We start from the raw sequence: 19,274 nt of genomic DNA, 5'->3' as shown, positions 1-19,274 counted from the left end.
GCAGACCAAGTTCTCACCTTCATTGCATCCCCAGTGCATGGTGCACTATGGTCTCACAGTGCTGCAGAGGGGAGGGAGTGGAAGCCCATAGAACAATTTGTGTTACATCTCTACTGCTACCCCAGATATGGTATTAAGCCAATGCAGGGGACTGCTCCAGCCCTTTGCAACATGTTTTAAATCACAGCCAACAAACCCAGGGCCTGAAAACCAGCCAACCTCAGAAAGGGGCTTGGTAAAAGTCTGGTAAAATGCTCCTTCAGAGAGTCTGGTAAAATGCACTGAGAGCTTTTTATTTAAATAACAAAGACTTAAAAAAATCTGAGGCTCAATAGAAGTTAAATATAATACAGAGTGACTATCAGCCTCTATGGTTTTGCTTGTCTAAATACAGCTTATTTAGAAATGTTATATACTTTACAGTTTAAATAGTGAGAACCTGATTCAAACTGTGCCTTCAGAAGCAAGAGATTGTATAAAATACTGGGAGAGCAACAAGATATTCTGTACAAAAAATATTTATACACAGTCCTTTGATATCTAAAAAATCAGATTAGCTGCATCTGAAACTCATGACAAACTGTCTTCTCTTAAGAGGAACTGACGGATAAACTGCTGAGCTTTCCTCTTTTCAGTTATGTCTGGTGTAGGATGTCCAGGAGGAGGTCGAAGTAACAAGCCACCAAATATACTGGCTGCATTAAAAACAAACAAACAGCAGAAAAGACACACAGGAACACAATGAGAGATCAGCAGCAGCGGGATTATCAAGAGTAATATCACCAAACCAAGTCAGTCAAAGGGAGACAGAGCCTGGCTTCAGAATGGGGTAAGAGAAAAGCTGATGAGCCAGGACTTTACAACTTTTTCCAGGCTACAACAATGGACTTTTTGGTCATTATTAAATGCTTGGAAAGAGAGAGGCCATGGCTGCTTTCACTTTGGAGAAATGGGTTTTGTTGTGCAAAGCCCCTCTGAACAGAACGATTCTTTTGCTTGCCTTACCAAGAATATTCACATCCAAATGGTTCTTCCCTGAATTTTTCAGTAGTTCTCGTAGAAATGCCATTAGATAGTCAAAAACACTTTTATGGCACACTGGCAGGTCAGAGATAATCTGAGGAGGGGAAAAAAAACCCAAACAAACCACAATGTTTATATTGAAGACATATGGCAATGGCTTAGCAGCTTTATCTACTACCAACACCAGCCTGTCTGCAAATGCCAACAGCTCTTAATCAAGAAGCAGCAGTTCTAGATCTTTGCTACCATCAGATGATCAAGTTTCTGAGAGCAAAACCCTGGTACTGCTCTGGCATAAAACAGTTTGCCTCCCCTCCCTCTAGAACTACAGAAAGTCTCACAGCAAAGGAACCTGCTTTAGCAGGGGGTTGGGCTGGAGGAGCTCTAGAGGTCCCTTCCAACCCCCACCATCCGGTGGCTCTGTGCAAGGTGATACCTGGCTGCTCAGTGCATAGTTGTTGGCACTCTCCAAACAGCTGCTGTAGAACCTGTAGCAGATGACAGGCTCGGGCAGGCTCTCCAGGAAGAGCAGCAGGGCTTCTGCTACCGAGTGGTTGCTGCCAGCTGATGCAGAGATGGTTAAGGAAGAAGCAAGGACAGTGTGATCTAGTTAGACTGTATTTCTGCTGCAACATTCATCTTTGCTTAGGTCTCCAAGATCTCCTATTGTCCCTGCTTTCACTTCAGTCCCTTGCCTCCTCATAGCAAGCTGTTTCCACTGGCAGTTGGACACATGTAATTCATCAACACCACAAAGACACAGTGGAGGGATTCAGCCTGATTACCAGAAGTGAGGAGCTGCACATGTCAGCTAACCCAAGATGAGAGACAGTAACTTAAAAAACATACTGGAGCACACAAGACTGATAAAGCCTTTTTGAGTTCTGCTGACTAAAGCCCAGTGAGCCTTCCTGAGCCTTGGTGTGAAAGGATACGGAGGGTATCATGCATTCCTTTGTCCAAACAGTCTCGGATGTACTCAAATTCAGATCTGAGGCCTGGCTGCTGAAACAGATCCTCCTGCAGAGCAAACCATTAGTCAGGAAAGTTGAGGAAAATAAGTGTTGTTTAGGTAAAGAGAGCAGTGTCATTATAGTCTGGCTGGGAAGAATCTCTCCAAATTGGTTGTTGTCAGTACAAATGCCACCAGGAGCAGCTCTAGGAAGGCTGTGGCACAGCAGCAGCAGGACAGCTACTGGTATATGTCACACAAAGGCGAGGTCACCATCACCAGCACTGCAACCCAGAGTACCAGGATTGCTTATCACAGATGTCCTTTATCTCTGTACCATCAGCCAAACATCCACCATCAGTGGATCTTCAAAAACTAAACCTAAGACAGTGCAGTTGTGTTGTGTTTCCTGCTCCAACCTGCTGGGAAGCGCCACGGTACAAGCGATCCACCATCATCCACAGCTCCTTTGGAATGGCCACGGGCTTTTCAGCTTCAACATCATCATTGCTCATTTCTAAAGGCATCAGGGTCTGAGAGAGAGGAGAAGGGGAAAAAAGAAAAGGATGTAGCTCTTACTCAACACTGCAAGAATGCTGCACAGAGCTGAGTTAAGGCTTGCTAAGAAACTGTGCAGCCTTCATACAAGACCAGTACAACAGGCACATTGCTATCAAAAGTCCAGACAGAAGAAACCAGCTGCTGGCATAGACATGAGTGAAACATCATCACTCAGCTCTGTGGAAACATTCCATCAAGCCTCATATATACACACACACATCCCCATTCCATGCAGAGAAAGCCAAAGGCTCCAGGGAAAAGGTTGATATTTAAATGTTGCACAGCTCTTCTAAAAGTACAGGCAGAGCAAGTGAGAGCTCACTTTCAGTGCTCTCTGTCTGAAATGGGTTGGTTCATCCACATGAAGAACTAATGTAAGTGTGTGAAGATGCTGCACTGGAGAGAGCAGCAGCTGTATGAGCATTCTCAGGCTATGGGCCAGGGGAAGAAGGTTCTTTACCAACAAACAGGATTGAACATGTAGTTGTAATGGTTGCTGGGGGTTTGGAAGGGAATCTTGTCTTTAACTCACAAGTCTCCGAATGGATTCTGCTGCCATGTCCTGGATCGGTTCCCTCATGTAACACAGCGTGTGAATGGGAGACCCAAAGCAACTTGGCAAGTAGTTGCCTGTTACAGATAGAAAATAATCCTTCCCCCTATTAAGATGCAAGACCAAGATGTCTTCAAGTTTTTCCTCTCCAGAGTTTAAGTGGGTAGCTGTTGATTTATTAACAAACACCTCCAACTCAATTGTGAGCTCGGCATCTGACAAAAGATGATTAGAAAAAACCCCCACACTTGGTTAAACAAAGGTGTCCAAACCAGTAAGACCACAAACAGGCACAGCATTCTCAACACAGCAGAGAGAACTAAGCCAGAAGGCTCACCTGCTAGCAGAAAGCCCTTACTGGGATTAGCAGTCAGCCACTTCTTGCAGTAGGTTTCCTCATCTGGTTTGCTGATAAATTCAAACTGGCAGGGCACTTGCCCATTGCGGATTGTAAACTTCTCCACCTGCAGCTGCATGTATTTAACATCCTTAAAATGGAACTAGAAACAAATGTCAGTCAATATCATCAGCCAGTTCCACCTTGCCAAGCACCAGCAGCAATTCCTGCCCTGCAGTTTAATCATTAAGCAGCACGATATCCTGATTAACCCTCCTGCTCCTGCAGCACATCTCTCCCAGGATGAAGTAGCATTACATTTGCTTATTTTGCATGTTAAAGTCACTTGCACCAGTGGGCCCTTTAAAACAAATGCTCCCCTCAAACAAGCTCAATGACACTTGAGAACAAGATAGCTGGAGCCTCAGATGTCTCATTTGCTTATCTGTTTGAGTCTCCAACACACAAAGTGAACGTGAGCTTTGTGACCTTCTCCAAATCCTTCACATTCTACAGTTTATCTTTCAAACAAGTCAGAGCAAGGGCCACAAATTACCCTTTTACTCTCTCTTTCCCCACCTCAGGGAGTAACAAGCCCTAAGCTTCAGCCTCATACTGGTGCATGGAATTTACCTGCATCTAAAGAGAAACAAATATTCCTAGGGCTTGTACAGAGAAATCAAGATGCTGAGAGGAGTGGAACATCTTTCTTATGAGGAAAAGCTGAGGGACCTGGGGCTGTTCAGCCTGGAGAAGAGAAGGCTGAGACCAGGGGCATCTCAGCAATACTGACAAGTAGGTAAAGGCTGGGTGTCAGGAGGATGGGGGGACACTTTGTCCTGTTGTCTCCAGTGACAGGACAAGGGGTGATGGAAATGAACTGGGAGACAAAAGTGCCACTGGAACAGGAGGACAAAATCCTTTGGTGCTGAGGTGAGGGAGCCCTGGCCCAGGCTGCCCAGGGAGGATGTGGAGGCTCCTTCTCAGGGGGTTTCCAAACCCACCTGGACATATTCCTGTGCCCCTGATGGAGGGAACCTGCCTTAGCAGGGGCTGGAGCAGCTCTGCAGGGCCCTTCCAGCCCCCATCACTCTGGGATTCCATCAACAGCTGAAAGTCAAAATGTTGTAATGCTTTGGAACCAGAGCCCAGGGTTTAGAACCCATCTAATGCCCTTGTACTGCTGGAATCCACTTCTGAGGTCTAAGGTTGCTCCAGGCAGTCACAAGACATGGACATACCTCCCTCCTGGAGAGGGTGACTGAGGGAATGTTGGCATTCTCCAGCTTATCCAGGGAGCGGACTATTTCCTCAAAGGCCTTTCGATAGAGCTCCTCATTCACAACCTTCACCTGGAAAGGACACACATGGCACCAACTGGCATTTACTGTGCCTCTGCAGCACAGCTGGAAACTTAGGAAGTGGGTTGATTTTAGCAGCACAGTAGCATCTACAACGCTTGTAATGAACAGAGCCATCTGGAGCACTCGAAGATCTCAGGATCCAACAGTAAAGGACCTTGCCTAAACAGCAAGAGAGTCACCCAGGCAGTACTAGATCAACTAAATCAGCTATTTTGTGGGGGTTTGTTGGGTTTTTTGGGAAGAAAGTCATTTCCCAGCACACTGCTGTGCTGTGAGTGATGACTCTCCTGCACATCAGCTCCTGTGAAAACTATTAGGAAAACTCATGAAAAACAAAGGCAAAAGGACACTTCTCAAAACACAACTACAGATATTCAGGCATTGTTCTGCTTAACTGAGGTCTCACAACACAAGCCTAGCTGGCAGCAACAACAATCCTATCTCTGTGTCTCATCTAACCCACCTTTTAAGCCATCCCGTGGATGCCATAAAAGCAGCAGGAGAGGGAAACCAGCAGAACCTCCTTCCCCCTCTCCCCACACAGAGGACAAGGTCAGCAGAGTTATTTCCTTCAGCACTGATGTACTTACCCCAATATCAAACACTGAGCTAACTGGCTTATGATCACTGATCTTCAGAGCCATGTGGCTGCGATAGCTCAGCTGAGCAACGTTCTGCCCTTTCCAGAGTATCCGATCACACCAGGCTGGGACACGACACTTCTCACTACAACACAAGTGAAAATCAGAGCTTCCAGGCACAGTTCAGGTGGAGTAACAATGCAGGACATTGTTACTGCTCTCCCCCAAGACTCTGTGTTGGCCTGGAGCTGGTTCTCTGTCAAAGTGTCTCTGAGCAGTTATCACGAGTTTGGTTGCCTACTCTCAGCTATCTCTGCATCATGCTTTACCTTCTGCTTCTTCAAAGATGCAGTTCTTTGTTCTTTTGATACAATTAACACACAAAGCAATGCTCAAACTTTTGACCATAAGAACCCTGACAAATAAGAACTCTCTGTTCAAAGTTCACTTCTTCCCCTCTACTGACTGCTCCACAGATTTCATTCTTGCACTTGAAGCCATCGTTGCCTGTTTACCAAGAATAAGTCCATCAATCTGTGTAGTGCTTTACAGGAATGATGGTTCTTTCAGCCTTTTGGAGAATGCACTCAACTACAGACAGCACAGATGCACCACTGTGAACCCCAGCTGGGCTGACCTGAGCAGGTACAGCAGGTAGCAGCCAATAACAGATCCTAAAAAGCGTTGCTTGGGACAAAACCAAATGAAACCAAAGCAAGAGAATGAAACTAACTAAAATGATTCATTCATTTTGTACACCTTTAACCAAGAGGAAACCTGATGGATTAATCCTGGGAAAAGGATGATGAACATCTGACAAATAGCAATGGAATAAAGCAACACAAATACAACTGAAGTGGAGATGGATTTTGGAGCCAGGGGAAAGGAATAGCAACAACCTCAGAATTGTTCCTCTTTATAGCCATTAGATCTGTGATTCTTTGTAGCTTGCTTTGCACTTGCTTCAGTGACAACATTAGCCACATGAGAGGGAATGACTGTACCTTGTATCCCAGTCATCACAGCCAGCATCATATTTGTATGTTGGCTGGAAAGAGATCTCTCCCTCTGTAAAGCCTTCAAAGACTGCATTTGCATCCATTTGCCTCTTCAGCTATGAAAGAAAGAAAAGACAACATATATCATCTAAAATAAACACAAGCAATGAGTCAAAAGGGGGATGCTGAGCACTGAGAAGGCTGAGGAGGAGGTGTGCAGTATCTAAGGAGCACCCTCAGCACCACCTGCAGGTAGGTGAGACATCAGTACCTGGTCATACTGGCAAAGCTCTGGAAATGCTTTCTCATCTATCAGTTGCTTCACTTTTGCCACATCCAGGTCCTCCAGACGATAGTTGAGGTCACCCAACCATAAGATGACACTGAAAGAGAACATACAGCAGAAGTCTGCACAGAGGGCTAAAGATACCCAAAACACAAGCTGGCTGTGAGATGGAAGCACAGCATGAGTTCTAAGCAGCATCAGGTGGATGCTGTGTCTGCTTCACCGTCAGAGAGAACAGAACAAGTAAGAGTGACAGTTTGAAAGAGAAGCTGCATTTTCTGCCTTTGCTGGTTTTAATCCCTGCTCTGCATATTTGTTACTATCTCTGGGGTACTGAGTGTGGGCAGTAGGTTGAGGGAGGAGCTCATTCTCCTCTGCTCTGCCCGGGTGAGGCCTCATGTAGAGTCCTGTGTCCAGTTCTGGGCTCCCCAGCTCAAGAGAGACAGGGAACTGCTGGAGAGAGGCCAGTGCAGGGCTACAAAGATGATTAGGGACTGGAACATCTCTGTGAGGGACCTGGAGCTGTTCAGCCTGGAGAAGAGAAGGCTGAGACCAGGGGCATCTCAGCAACACTGACAAGTAGGTAAAGGCTGGGTGTCAGGAGGATGGGGGACACTTTTTCCTGTTGTCTCCAGTGACAGGACAAGGAGTGATGGAAATGAACTGGGAGACAAAAGTGCCACTGGAACAGGAAGAGAAAGTCCTTTGGTGCTGAGGTGAGGGAGCCCTGGCCCAGGCTGCCCAGGGAGGGTGTGGAGGCTCCTTCTCAGGAGGTTTCCAAACCCACCTGGACACGTTTCTGTGCCCCCTGAGCGAGGGGAACCTGCCTTAGCAGGGGCTGGGGCTGGACCAGCTCTGCAGGGCCCTTCCAGCCCCCACCATTCTGGGATTCTGTGATTCTTAATAACTGATGGTTTTAAAACTCTACACTCCATAAATCCCACAACCCTTTGGGGGCATCAGTGCATGTTACTGCCCCATTCTGACTTCATGGGCCTGGAAAAGGTGACCAGTCTCAAACCCAGGGTTAAGGCAAAGCATTTCTGATCCTTCCAGGCTGACAATTAGCTCACTTGGGCACCCCTTCTAACATCCCTGCCGAGAGAACCTCCCACCCCAGTATGTTGCCAAGGTTCTCCCTTGCCACATGCAGTGATTCACACAGTCTGACAGGAAACATACTCATGTTTGCCAATAGTGAGAGGGGGCAAATTGGGATCCGACTGGCAGAATTGCATCCGAGAGCAGATGTCTTTGAAGCCCTGGTTCCTCCTCTCACACTCCTCTGTGTGAGCTGCAAGGTGGGAGTTCACAATGCACACACTAGTGTTGTGGAATTTAAACCTTATGGCAACACCACCTTTGTTACCCTGAAAGATAAAGACATTGGTCAGAAGCTCCTACACAACAGCTGGATCCACAGGTGAGATAGTAGCAGTGGATAAGCCAGAAGACATTGGGGCAGACTAATTCTAGAAGGAAAGGGCTGAAAATGCCACTTAATAACTATTTCATGAACTGAAATCAGTCACTCATGTGAGGGTGACCCATAGCAACAAAACACAGCAAGCAAGCACATGGAACTCAGTCTGTGATTCAGGAATGGGCTAGTAAAAAGGGAAACTAAAATCAGTAAGAGAGCTGCTCAGTTACTTCAGCAAGTCCTGCAACTGATTTAGCAACAAGCTGAACCTTTCAACATAAACCAGAAACAATTGTAAATGGAGGAGGAAGCACATGGCTTTGCTGGTTAAAAATACTGCTGGACAAGTTCTGCAGTGTTCACAGAAACTACATTCAAAGGGCATGGACTTCACTCCAGTGACGTGGAATGCCAAGAGACCAGGAAGGCTTCCTTCTACTCACATTCCCTTGGGTTACTTGCTTTGGGCAAAATCACAGCCAGCATCAAAATCATGTGAGAGCAAAGCTCCACACAGCACATGCAATCAGAAAATAAAGCCTCCAGAGAAGACTCTCCCTCAAGGTCTTTGAGACTTTGTGAGCACGTGGCAACTCCCTCCAGCAGTGCCCTGAGCTGCCACACGAACAGGACTTGTAATAGGCAGCTGCATCCCTTAGCTGGAAAGAGAGAGAGAAGCTCTCCAGGGCTCTTCTAAGTCTCACCCTATGTCTTGCACAGTTGCCATTCTTACCATCCTCCCCATGATTCCAGTTCCCACAGTCTCAGTTTCCACCTCAGAGATGTTCAAGGCAAGGTCTGCCCTCACATACAGCAGCAGCATGATTCCCACCAGCCGCACAAGTTTCACCTGGAAAACAGATCCTGTTCTGTTAAATCCTAAAATGAGAGAGGTGAGATGAGAGAACACACATTGCTCCCCAGTCCAGACACAGGTCACCAAAATACAGATGAAGAAAAAGGGAGTTCCAGGCTCATCCAACAGACCAGCTGGGCACACAGGCCCTGCAACAGCACAGCACAGGAAGGAGCCAAGGACCAGCACCCCAACAAACAAACTGCCCAAAGCAAAATCCACAGCACAGGCAGAGCCCATGGAAGGAGCTTCCCTTTAACAGCAGTGACAAGAGGCCTAAGGAGAAGGAGCCAAAACATAAGCAGTATTCCTACTAAGTTACCTTCACAACTCATTCCCCCATGCATTGTGGAGACAGACATGGAAGAAGCTAAGATACTTCCTATCCTCTTCCAACAAGACAACAGGAGCTTCCTTTATGTGTGGATGCCTCTGTCTGGCCTCCTGTCCTGTCCCTGCCTCAGCACTCTGCACAGCAACACTACCACACTTCACCTTCTGACTGAGCAAAATTCTGCAGACAACGAGCCTCTGGAAGAGACAGCAACTGAGAACAAGAAACAGCAAAGGGAAAAGAGGCCCAAGTGCAAAATGATTCCACACTCAGACCCTCCCCAAAAGCCACGCTTACCTTGGCATACTTGGCATCTGGGTGAAGGCTATCAGTTACAGCTTTAAACCACTCTTCTTCCATTGGTGTGTCATTGAAAAAGAAGGCTTCTTTACTCAGATCAAGCTCCTGGAACCTGGGTTAGAGGAAGGAACCCATGGATGAATGCATTCATTTATAAATCTCCAGCCATTTCCTCTGGGAAAGAACTAAATCAGTTTATACTCACTACATTTATAACTGAAAGCTCAAATTGAGTTATGCTGATTGCAGAGGTATGTAAAGCTGAATTACTACTAGCATTACACTGAATGGCATTAAAGACTTTGCAACACTGCCAGAACACCAGGCTCTGCAAACACAAACTCCAGAGCTGTGCAATGGAGCAGCAAACATTCCTCAGCTTGGCTGAATACATCCATGCTACAGACTCCTGAGTAAACAACCTACAGTCAAGGTTTGGAAGGATGGAGCACAAAGAGATACTCACCCCACACAGTAAATGTCTGGAGGATCAGCATCACATCTCAGCCAAGGCTGGAGGCTTTCTTTGGGGGGCTGACCATTCACATTGTAGGTCCCAACAAAAAACCTGCAAAGGCATTAACTCAATGCCAGAGCTGCAAACTGTGGAGCTGATGCAACCCCCACTCTCATGAACCCATGCACACAATGCTGCATGTAACCATTGAGGAGTAACATGTTTCTAGCAGGAATTAGGAAGCTGTGACACAATTTAAATGCCTTAAATGATTCCATTACAGTAGCACCTGCAGAAGGATACTCATTTTTACAGCTCATATGGGAAAACAAGTCCTAGAGCTGTGAAGCAGCAGTTTGAAATGGGAAATTCCTGGGGTGATATCATCAAAGGAGGGGTTTTTGGTCCTAATTATATGTTTAAGCCAAACTCTTACAAGCTTATTGGAACAACTACACAGATAAGTAGTGAACAGAAGCAGTGAGAGAGAAGGCCAGGGGTGCACAGTACTGGTGCATTTCCACAGCCTGAAATAAGCACAAGGAAAAGTCATTTCCAAAAGGTCACTTCCTCAGCAAGAACCACGAGGCAAACCTCGACAGAGCCATCAACAACATTCCTCTCTGCTAATGCCTAGATGAGGAAAAGAAGCAACTCTGGGAGTGCATCAGACCTCTCTAGACATTTTCCTACTTGAAATCCCAACCAGGAGCTATTCTGACAGCTTATGCTGACCAACTCCCCACACAAAGTTCTTCTCAGGAACAATCATTACCTGAAGTTCTGGATGTGTGTGTAGGAATCCTCCATTCTTACAAGCTCAGATTTAACAATAGTATCTCTTAGTCCAAACTTTGCTTCTGATAAGATTGAAGCCTTGTTTGAAACCATGATGCTGGAGGATCGGATCATTTCAGTCGTCACTTCAGGTTTGACTTTGCTCTGCCTGCAAACGAAAGCAAAACCGTGTGATGCAACCCAGAACAAACACACCCCCTACACACTTAGCTCCCCCCACTGAGGACTCCACATTTACCTGTTTCATTAAAGACAGATAATAAATGTCTGGGATAAGCAAACAAGGCTGAAATTAGCATTTCTTACAGCAGTTCAGATCTCCAGATAAAACCAGTTTAACCAACTGAAATAACAGATGGTTTCCACTGACCTAGGGCAGCCTGTTGATTCACAGCAGGCCCTGCTCACAGCCCACACAAAACCTGGACACCTTTCCTGCTTAGTGGAGCAAGGAGATGCAAATCTCACCTCCCTGTGCCTCTGCTCAACCCTTCTGACCTCAGCAGAAGAATGAAAAACTGTTTTGTTACAAAGCAAAACCAGAAAACTCCCAGCTCTGCCCAGAAAGGAGGCAGCACACAGTGGCTGGATGTAGCAGTGCTTTTATTTAGTGGCTGGTAGCTCTGCAAACTCCTTTTAGCAACTATAATAATACCACAGCTTGGGAGTTCCCACAAGCAAGTGGATGGTATAAGTTTAAGTTCAACAACCTACAGAGCAGTGCCAAGGACAACACACAGAGACTTTGAAGGATATGCAGCAGAGTCCACAAAAGTCCTGGGAACTGAAAAGTGAAACAGTAACATTTTAAGAGTATCTATGAGACACTGGTCCAGAGCCAAAGCTCTCTGACTCAAAATAAACAATGCTAGCAGGTCCTGTCCCACTACGCAGCAAAAATAGCCCCAAACAGGGCACTGGCAGGACTCAAGAGATTGTGCTGAAATTCCCACTAAGCTTTTGACATTGTGCTTACATTTAACTTTTTTCTCTCCTAACTAGAATCTGCAGATTCTCTTGTCAAAAAAATGCCAACTTCTGCTCCAGAACCCAGCACCTCTGGGGGCTGCAGCAGATGGAAGGAGACAACACAGGCACAAGACTGCTCGAGAACTGGTGACAACTCACACACTGGCACCAGAGAGATCAACTTCCCCACTGAGGGAAACCTTCCTGGAAATCAGGAAGCCCTGACAAAAAGCTCTCTGTACTTTCTTTTTCTCCCTTTAGACATCTTTCTCTAGACATCAAAGCATCAACAATTTTCCATTCACACCCAATCACCCAGAAGCACCCAGGACTTCAGCGCTAGGTGTGTTTACTGTCACTATGCAGAGATCCTCTCTGGAGGGCAAGCAGGGCTAAACTGGCAGAGACATTGCCACCACTTTTACTCTCTAGACTTTCCATTAAAAGCTGACTGCACAACTCTCTTTCAGCTGCATCACCAAACCCACACAAGAGACGAGAGGTGAAGACATACCTGGGAGCACTTTTATTGCTGCCGTCGTGGCTCCGGCTCTGACTAACTTGTGTAAGCTTTTTTCCATTCTGTTTGACACCTTCAGAACCAGCCACTTCTGGAGAAAAAAAACAAAGCCAGAGAGTTTCACATTACATTTAAAATACTCTTTAATTTCTAAACACATTTAGGCAGAAACCTGTGAGTAGGATATAGTTTTGTGTGCAGAAACAAGCATGGTGCAGCCTCCCTTTCAGTTATCTGATAGATGCAGCTTGTTTTGACAGAGCTGCAGCTTCCCCTCCTGAGGAAAGCACAGGCAGCAGCACGCTGGGCAGCCATGGAGAGCAGCACAACTGCTGTGCTGCCAGCCTGCAGCTTCTAGAGCCTGTTACTGTTGGCTCTCCCTTACAGCTTAAGGTAAAGCAGGACTCAGCAGTACAAAACTCGGGGGTTTATCCTGGGAATCCAAAACACGGCCGTTAGTAACAGCTTTTTCCTTTCTGAAGCAAGACAGGAAGTACAAAGAAAGGAAGAAAAGGAGGAGGGGAGAACAACAATTCAACCACACTGCCACTTAAAGGGTTTCTGCCTATCTGCAAATACCCAGCAAGGCACAAACGTGTCCCTGCTCCAGGCTGCACGGTATGGAGTCCCTCACATGAACCCACTGCACCTCAGCACAAACGGGAGCCTCAATGCAAACTGCACACTCCTAAAACAATAACAGGGCTGCTGCCATGCAAATATAACTTAATACCTGTGTGACACTCAACACATCACATTATCTTAGCTAAATTTAGCCACCCTAGCAGCATTTTGTTTCAGCTGCATCATTCTGCTCCTACAAGAGGAGACAAGGTTCTGCATGGGGGTCTCCACATTAAAGATGCACAAACAGCAATCTCAAGATTATGCTGTTTAGCAGGACACAAAGCTAATGATGACACAGAAATGGTTCTTATAAGGTTTTACCAGCTCTAGCTGAGTGAGCACAGCTCAGAGAAATTGTTGTTGCTGTCATAGTACATTCTGCAGGTCAAGAGCACAAACCACAAGCACAACTTGAAGTACTTTACCTAAGCACTCAGAATAGAAACAAGCTGACAAGAATTGCCCATATTCTCAGCTTGGAAAAACCTCTCTTGCTCAAGAGTCCTCAGAGAATAAGAACTGTGTAAGAGGATTTATCAGAGGCAGGTTGCAGAAGAGCACGTGGCTCCAAGCTCAATACCAATCCCACAGCCAAAGTCCCACAGAGCTGAGCAGGAGGGTTCTGAGATGTGCTGCAGAGTGTGAGCTTTGGGAGCTGACACAGAGCCAGACATTTTCTCCATGGGCATTAGGTACTTAACCAGTGCTGCTGGAGCTGCTGCAAGGAAGGTTTTAGGGCCACAGTGGCAAAACACACTTCTGAGTGCTGATGGCACAGCTGCTAAGTGAACCAAAGCTCCCAGTCACACATCACCCCCCTGCAGTCTCACCTCATTAGTGGACATCACATTTAGGTAGGATTCTCCTTGGGAAAGGGCTGTTGCCTTTATATAAACATATGTAGGTATAGATTGCTCTGGCCAGAGGGATGTAGATGTTAGCAATCTGCAGTGGATCTTTTAACATGATAATGACCTCACTTAACCATTGATCTGGGCAGAGAAATACAGAACAGCAAAATGAGCACAGAGTCACAGAATCCCAGCATGGTGGGGGTTGGAAGGGCCCTGCAGAGCTGCTCCAGCCCAACCCTCTGCTAAAGCAGGTTCCCCTCAATCAGAGGCCAAAGGGCAGCATTTACACAGTATTTAAATGTGCTTTGCTTTGCCTGTGGAAGCTGCTAACTCGGATGCATGCTCATTTAAGGACAGAATGAGCTACAGTTGTACCTGGAGAACAGCAGATAAAACACCACTTGATATCAATTTACGTTCCCAGGTGATGGCAGAGTGTGTTTCCTTCTGCTAATACAGGGAGGGGGGAATCCCTCATCTCCTCTGGCTCAAGAAAAACACAATGAAGCTTTGAAAAGGCAACTTTGTGCAAGCTCAAACGTTTGATTTGATAGAATTACATTCCAAGGAGCTTACCATTCAAAGAGTGTTACTGTGCTCCAGAGACAACAAAAACACACCAGCAAGGGAGCCAGGATTGTGTTTCCTCCAGCAGGTTTTTCTCTCCCAAGCACACAGAAATGCCCCAGTCTCTCCCAGTCAGTTCTAAGCTATGAGTTCAAACTCTGCATCAGAGGGGCTGTTCCCTGATCCCTCCCATGGGAACGCTGCATTGTTCCCTGGTTACAAAGTTCACCTTTTCTCCCTTTCTTTTCTTAATACACTACTGATAAACGCAGAAAGAACGAGCAGGAATGCCAGCAACACCAACTGCACCTCCGCGAGCCCAACTTAAATGAGGACAGACAACTAGAAGCGCTGTCAGTCGGAGTTTGAATGCCACGGCGGTTCCCAAACGATGGCTTTAGCTCTCTGCATCCTCTCACACGTGCACTTTGCAAAGAGGGAAGCGGCGACCGGCACCAGCGGTAACATCGAGGCTGCCATCCCGGGGGCCGGAGGAGCGGCTCAGACGGGCGAAGCCGCAGAGACCCCGGCGGCTCTGCCCGTTCGCTTGGCTCCCGCTGCCCGCCAAGGGGCCGCTCCCCGGAGCTGCGCCGGGAGCCCCGGGCGGCCGCTCAGCCCCCGGCCACGGGCATCGCGCACTGCAGGGCGGCCCGGCCTCGCCCAAACGTCGGGGGCCAGCGCTGCGCATCAGGCAGCCCTCGGGCTCCCGGACAGCCGGGCAGCTCCTCCGCCCGCCCCAGTCCCCGCCGGGCGGCCCCCGCCCGCCCCCCGGCCCGCGGCTGCAGCCGGCGGGTGTTCGCGCTCACCTCGGCGCAGCCGCCCGCGCTCGGACATCGCCGCAGCTCGGCAGCGCCGGCCCCAGCGCTCAGCCCGCCCCGGCCCCAGCGCCCGCCCCAGCCCCAGCGCTCAGCCCGCCCCGGCCCCAGCGCCCGCCCCGGCCCCAGCGCTCAGCCCGCCCCGGCCCCAGCGCCCGCCCCAACCCCAGCGCTCAGCCCGCCCCGGCCCCAGCGCTCAGCCCGCCCCGGCCCCAGCGCCCGCCCCAGCGCTCAGCCCGCCCCGGCCCCAGCGCCCGCCCCAACCCCAGCGCTCAGCCCGCCCCGGCCCCAGCGCTCAGCCCGCCCCGGCCCCAGCGCTCAGCCCGCCCCGGCCCCAGCGCCCGCCCCAGCCCCAGCGCTCAGCCCGCCCCGGCCCGCCCCGGCGGCAGCTCCCACCGCCCAGAGCTCCACCGAAACGAGGGGCCGAGCCCAGGGTGACGGTGACCGCAGGCGGCTCCCCCCGCGAAAGCTGTGCCAGGCTGCACCCGCCTGGGAGGATGCAAAGAGCGACGGGAGGACTGGGGGAGTGGACACTGCGCTGGGTCAAAACGCGTTTGGATTTGGCCTTTGGAGTGCCCGAGCTGCGGGTGGCTTGTCACAGCGCTTGCATCTGCTCAGCCAAAGCGCTCGTGTCCTCTGCTGAGCTGCAGAGAACCGTCACACCTGCAAAGTGTCACAGCCTGTGCAAGTTTCAGCTGCAGGGGCTGATGCTGCTCTTCCAGATAGAGGAGAAATGCACAGACAGGACGCTGAGGCTGCCCACAGCTCTGCCCACAGCTCTGCACCGAACCCACGGCCGCCTCCAGCCCCTGAGCTCCTACCTGGGCTGCACCTGCCGACCTCCTGGAGGAACGTGCGTGTGTGAGACCCGAAGGGCAACCGCACCGTGAGCTGATCATCACCTGAACTGATCTGGACAGTCACATCAGAGCCTGGAGACGTTGGGAGGAAAAGATCTCCTGTGGTCAATGCTGCCAAGGGGGCAGAAAGGGAGTGTTTGCTGTGCTCCATGTGTGTGCATGCAGGCTCCTGCAGCAGCCCTCCCCACGGCTTCTCAGCAGGTTCCTTGCCCAAATCTCACATGAGGATGCCATTTCAGAAGGGTGTAAATCAGCATGGGTAATCGTTTCTATTCTGCTCATTCAGTGGCAAGAATTAATCTCCCAGCAGCAGTTTACAAGCGTTTGGAAGACTCCGTTCCTCTGGCTGATTGAGGGTGACAACACCCATTAGCATGAGCTGGGCCACAGCAAGCAGCAGCAAGATAAGATCCCCCCTGGTCAATGGTGTGGATCACCAGAGCCCCAAGTCCTGCCCCGCTGTGTGTGGCTGGTGCAGGGCCCAGGAATGGCTGAAACAGTGGCTGCAAAGCAACAACAGAACTCACCGATGACGTGAAGGTCACTGTCAGGCACAACTGTAAAAGGGAAACAAAGTTCAGTTACAAAGCCAAGCAGAGGTTTGCAGATCACACTGACACCTTGAGGCTGGTGAACCCGAGCTCCTCAAACATCAACTTGTCCTTGTGTGGACAGAGACAGGCAGGGCAGAACTGCCAAGGGCAGGAGGCCACAGCTGGTGCATGGCACAGGATGGTGGGGGTGGGAAGGGCCCTGCAGAGCTGCTCCAGCCGCAGCCCCTGCTAAAGCAGGTTCCCCTGGCTCAGGGGGCACAGGAACGTGTCCAGCTGGGGTTGGAAACCTCCTGAGAAGGAGCCTCCACACCCTCCCTGGGCAGCCTGGGCCAGGGCTCCCTCACCTCAGCACCAAAGGACTTTCTCCTTGTGTTCAAGTGGAACTTGTGTTCCAGCTTGTTCCAGTTACCCCTTGTCCTGGCACTGGGTGCTACAGAAAAGATTGGCCCCATCCTCTTGAGACCTGCCCCTTAGGTATTGATAACTTGAGAACTCCTCCCCTCAGCCTTTTCCAGGCTAAGCAGCCCCAGGTCCTGCAGCCTTTCCTTGCAAGTTCCCTCGTTACCTTTGTAGCCCTGCACTGGCCTCTCTCCAGGAGTTCTCTATCACTCTTCAACTGGGGAGCCCAGAACCGGACACAGGACTCCATGTGTGGCCTCACCAGGGCAGAGTAGAGGAGGGGAAGGACCTTATCTTGAGGCCACTATAAGATCCCAAAGACTGTGAGTACCTTCTTGCACTGCAAACCCTTCTGTGATTGGGATAATCTTCTCCAGCCAGATGTCCTCAGCTGTGATGGCCATCCGCCGGTGAGTGTACACATAGATCCTGCAAGCACAGAGCAGATGTGGAGGCAATGCCTCCTTGATTCTGGGCTCTCTGCAGGTACAGACAACCCCATCCCATCCAGCAGCACCTGCTAACACAACCTCATGCAAATCCCAAAGCAACTTCTTGGCCATGTGCCCACCCACCTGCTTGCCCCAGCATTAAGTAAAAACATGTTTATGTTACAGGCAAAATGCACCAGACCAGAACCTCCAGGGCCTGAGAGTTTCTCACTGTCCATCCTTCCATCCAGAATGTGCAGGAGGAGAAGCCCAAGGCACCTCCAAACCACTGCCCCACCAGACACCACCCCAGCAGAAAGTCCTTGGGACGGGATGGAGCTCTCAGGCGGTTCCCAAGGCCTGGGGGAGGCCTGTGGAGCTCTTGGCTTTCCTGGGAGCGTTTCTCCTGCCTGGAGCATCCAGGCTCCCTCCTCTCCCCGCCCCACCAACCCGGCCCCAGCACCTACGCGTGCTGCCCGCAGCTCTCCACGAGGCCCAGGAGGCGGCTCTCCACGCTGTCCCCCGCAGCCAGCTCGCCCTGCACCGCCTGCAGCCGCGGGTCAAGGAAGAGCAGGGGACTGGGAGCGCGGGGGCTGTCAGAGCCGGGGCTGGGGTGATGTGTGTGTGTGTGTGGAGCGGGGACCCCGCCCTCCCCGCACCCCTCGAGGCCGATGCGAAGGATACGATGCGGCACGTCGCGCCCCGCGCCAGGCTCTCCTGGATAGCGACCGACTGGTCCATCGTCCCCGGCGCCCGTCAGGCGGGGCCGCGCTCCCGGGTCCCGGCTGCTGCTGCCGCCCCGGCCCCGCCGCACGCCGCTCCGCTAGTCCCCGGCTCCGTTAGTCCCCGGCTCCGGGCCGGCCCCTCGCTGCCGCTGCCGCCGCTGCCGTGGCCGGACGCCGGATGACGCGGCGGGGCCGGGCCGGGCCGGGCTGGGGGGGCCGCGGGCGCCGGAGCCTCCGGAAATCACGGGGCCGACCGGGATCGGGCCCGCGGCTGCTCCCGGCACAGCACCGGGATCCCATCCGGGATCGGGCCCGCGGCTGCTCCCGGCACAGCACCGGGATCCCATCCGGGATCGGGCCCGCGGCTGCTCCCGGCACAGCACCGGGATCCCATCCGGGATCGGGCCCGCGGCTGCTCAGCACTGGGATCCCATCCGGGATCGGGCCCGCGGCTGCTCAGCACCGGGATCCCATCCGGGATCGGGCCCGCGGCTGCTCAGCACCGGGATCCCATCCGGGATCGGGCCCGCGGCTGCTCAGCACTGGGATCCCATCCGGGATCGGGCCCGCGGCTGCTCAGCACTGGGATCCCATCCGGGATCGGGCCCGCGGCTGCTCAGCACCGGGATCCCATCCGGGGTCGGGCCCGCGGCTGCTCAGCACCGGGATCCCATCCGGGATCGGGCCCGCGGCTGCTCCCGGCACAGCACCGGGATCCCATCCGGGATCGGGCCCGCGGCTGCTCAGCACTGGGATCCCATCCGGGATCGGGCCCGCGGCTGCTCAGCACCGGGATCCCATCCGGGATCGGGCCCGCGGCTGCTCCCGGCACAGCACCGGGATCCCATCCGGGATCGGGCCCGCGGCTGCTCAGCACTGGGATCCCATCCGGGATCGGGCCCGCGGCTGCTCCCGGCTCAGCACCGGGATCCCATCCGGGATCGGGCCCGCGCCGGCTCAGCACCGGGATCCCATCCAGGATCGGGCCCGCGCTGCTCCCGGCTCAGCACCGGGATCCCATCCAGGATCGGGCCCGCGGCTGCTCCCGGCTCAGCACCGGGATCCCATCCAGGATCGGGCCCGCGCTGCTCCCGGCTCAGCACCGGGATCCCGACCGGCGGGATCTCGGC

At 51.3% G+C, this 19,274-nt stretch overlaps 1 protein-coding gene across 3 annotated transcripts; it reads right to left on the bottom strand.

Annotated features, from left to right (window-relative positions):
* Window positions 1-258: 258 nt before the first annotated feature.
* Window positions 259-18,304, bottom strand: INPP5B (inositol polyphosphate-5-phosphatase B). 3 transcript variants are annotated; one of them, XM_062014375.1, is made up of 22 exons: window positions 18,104-18,304; window positions 17,887-17,966; window positions 17,320-17,417; window positions 16,563-16,592; window positions 15,997-16,107; window positions 12,307-12,403; window positions 10,801-10,971; window positions 10,035-10,136; window positions 9,566-9,680; window positions 8,812-8,928; window positions 7,838-8,025; window positions 6,641-6,752; window positions 6,376-6,485; window positions 5,381-5,516; window positions 4,668-4,778; window positions 3,427-3,589; window positions 3,069-3,304; window positions 2,395-2,508; window positions 1,959-2,043; window positions 1,460-1,587; window positions 1,006-1,117; window positions 259-695 (listed from the first exon to the last, which is right to left on the bottom strand). In XM_062014375.1, the coding sequence occupies exons 1-22, from the start codon at window positions 18,158-18,160 to the stop codon at window positions 571-573; spliced, it is 2,598 nt and encodes an 865-aa protein (XP_061870359.1). In that variant the 5' UTR covers window positions 18,161-18,304; the 3' UTR covers window positions 259-570. The 3 variants fall into 3 exon arrangements, with proteins under 3 accessions (XP_061870359.1, XP_061870360.1, XP_061870361.1); XM_062014376.1 differs by having other exon boundaries at window positions 3,427-3,559; XM_062014377.1 differs by lacking the exons at window positions 15,997-16,107; window positions 16,563-16,592; window positions 17,320-17,417; window positions 17,887-17,966; window positions 18,104-18,304 and adding an exon at window positions 15,167-15,243.
* Between the last annotated feature and the right edge of the window lie 970 nt (window positions 18,305-19,274).

This window comes from Colius striatus, chromosome 24 (genome assembly GCF_028858725.1).
Source record: "Colius striatus isolate bColStr4 chromosome 24, bColStr4.1.hap1, whole genome shotgun sequence".
Classification (NCBI taxonomy): domain Eukaryota; kingdom Metazoa; phylum Chordata; class Aves; order Coliiformes; family Coliidae; genus Colius; species Colius striatus.
The sequence above is the reverse complement of the archived record's forward strand: the minus strand, read 5'-3'. Positions and strand labels throughout refer to the sequence as shown.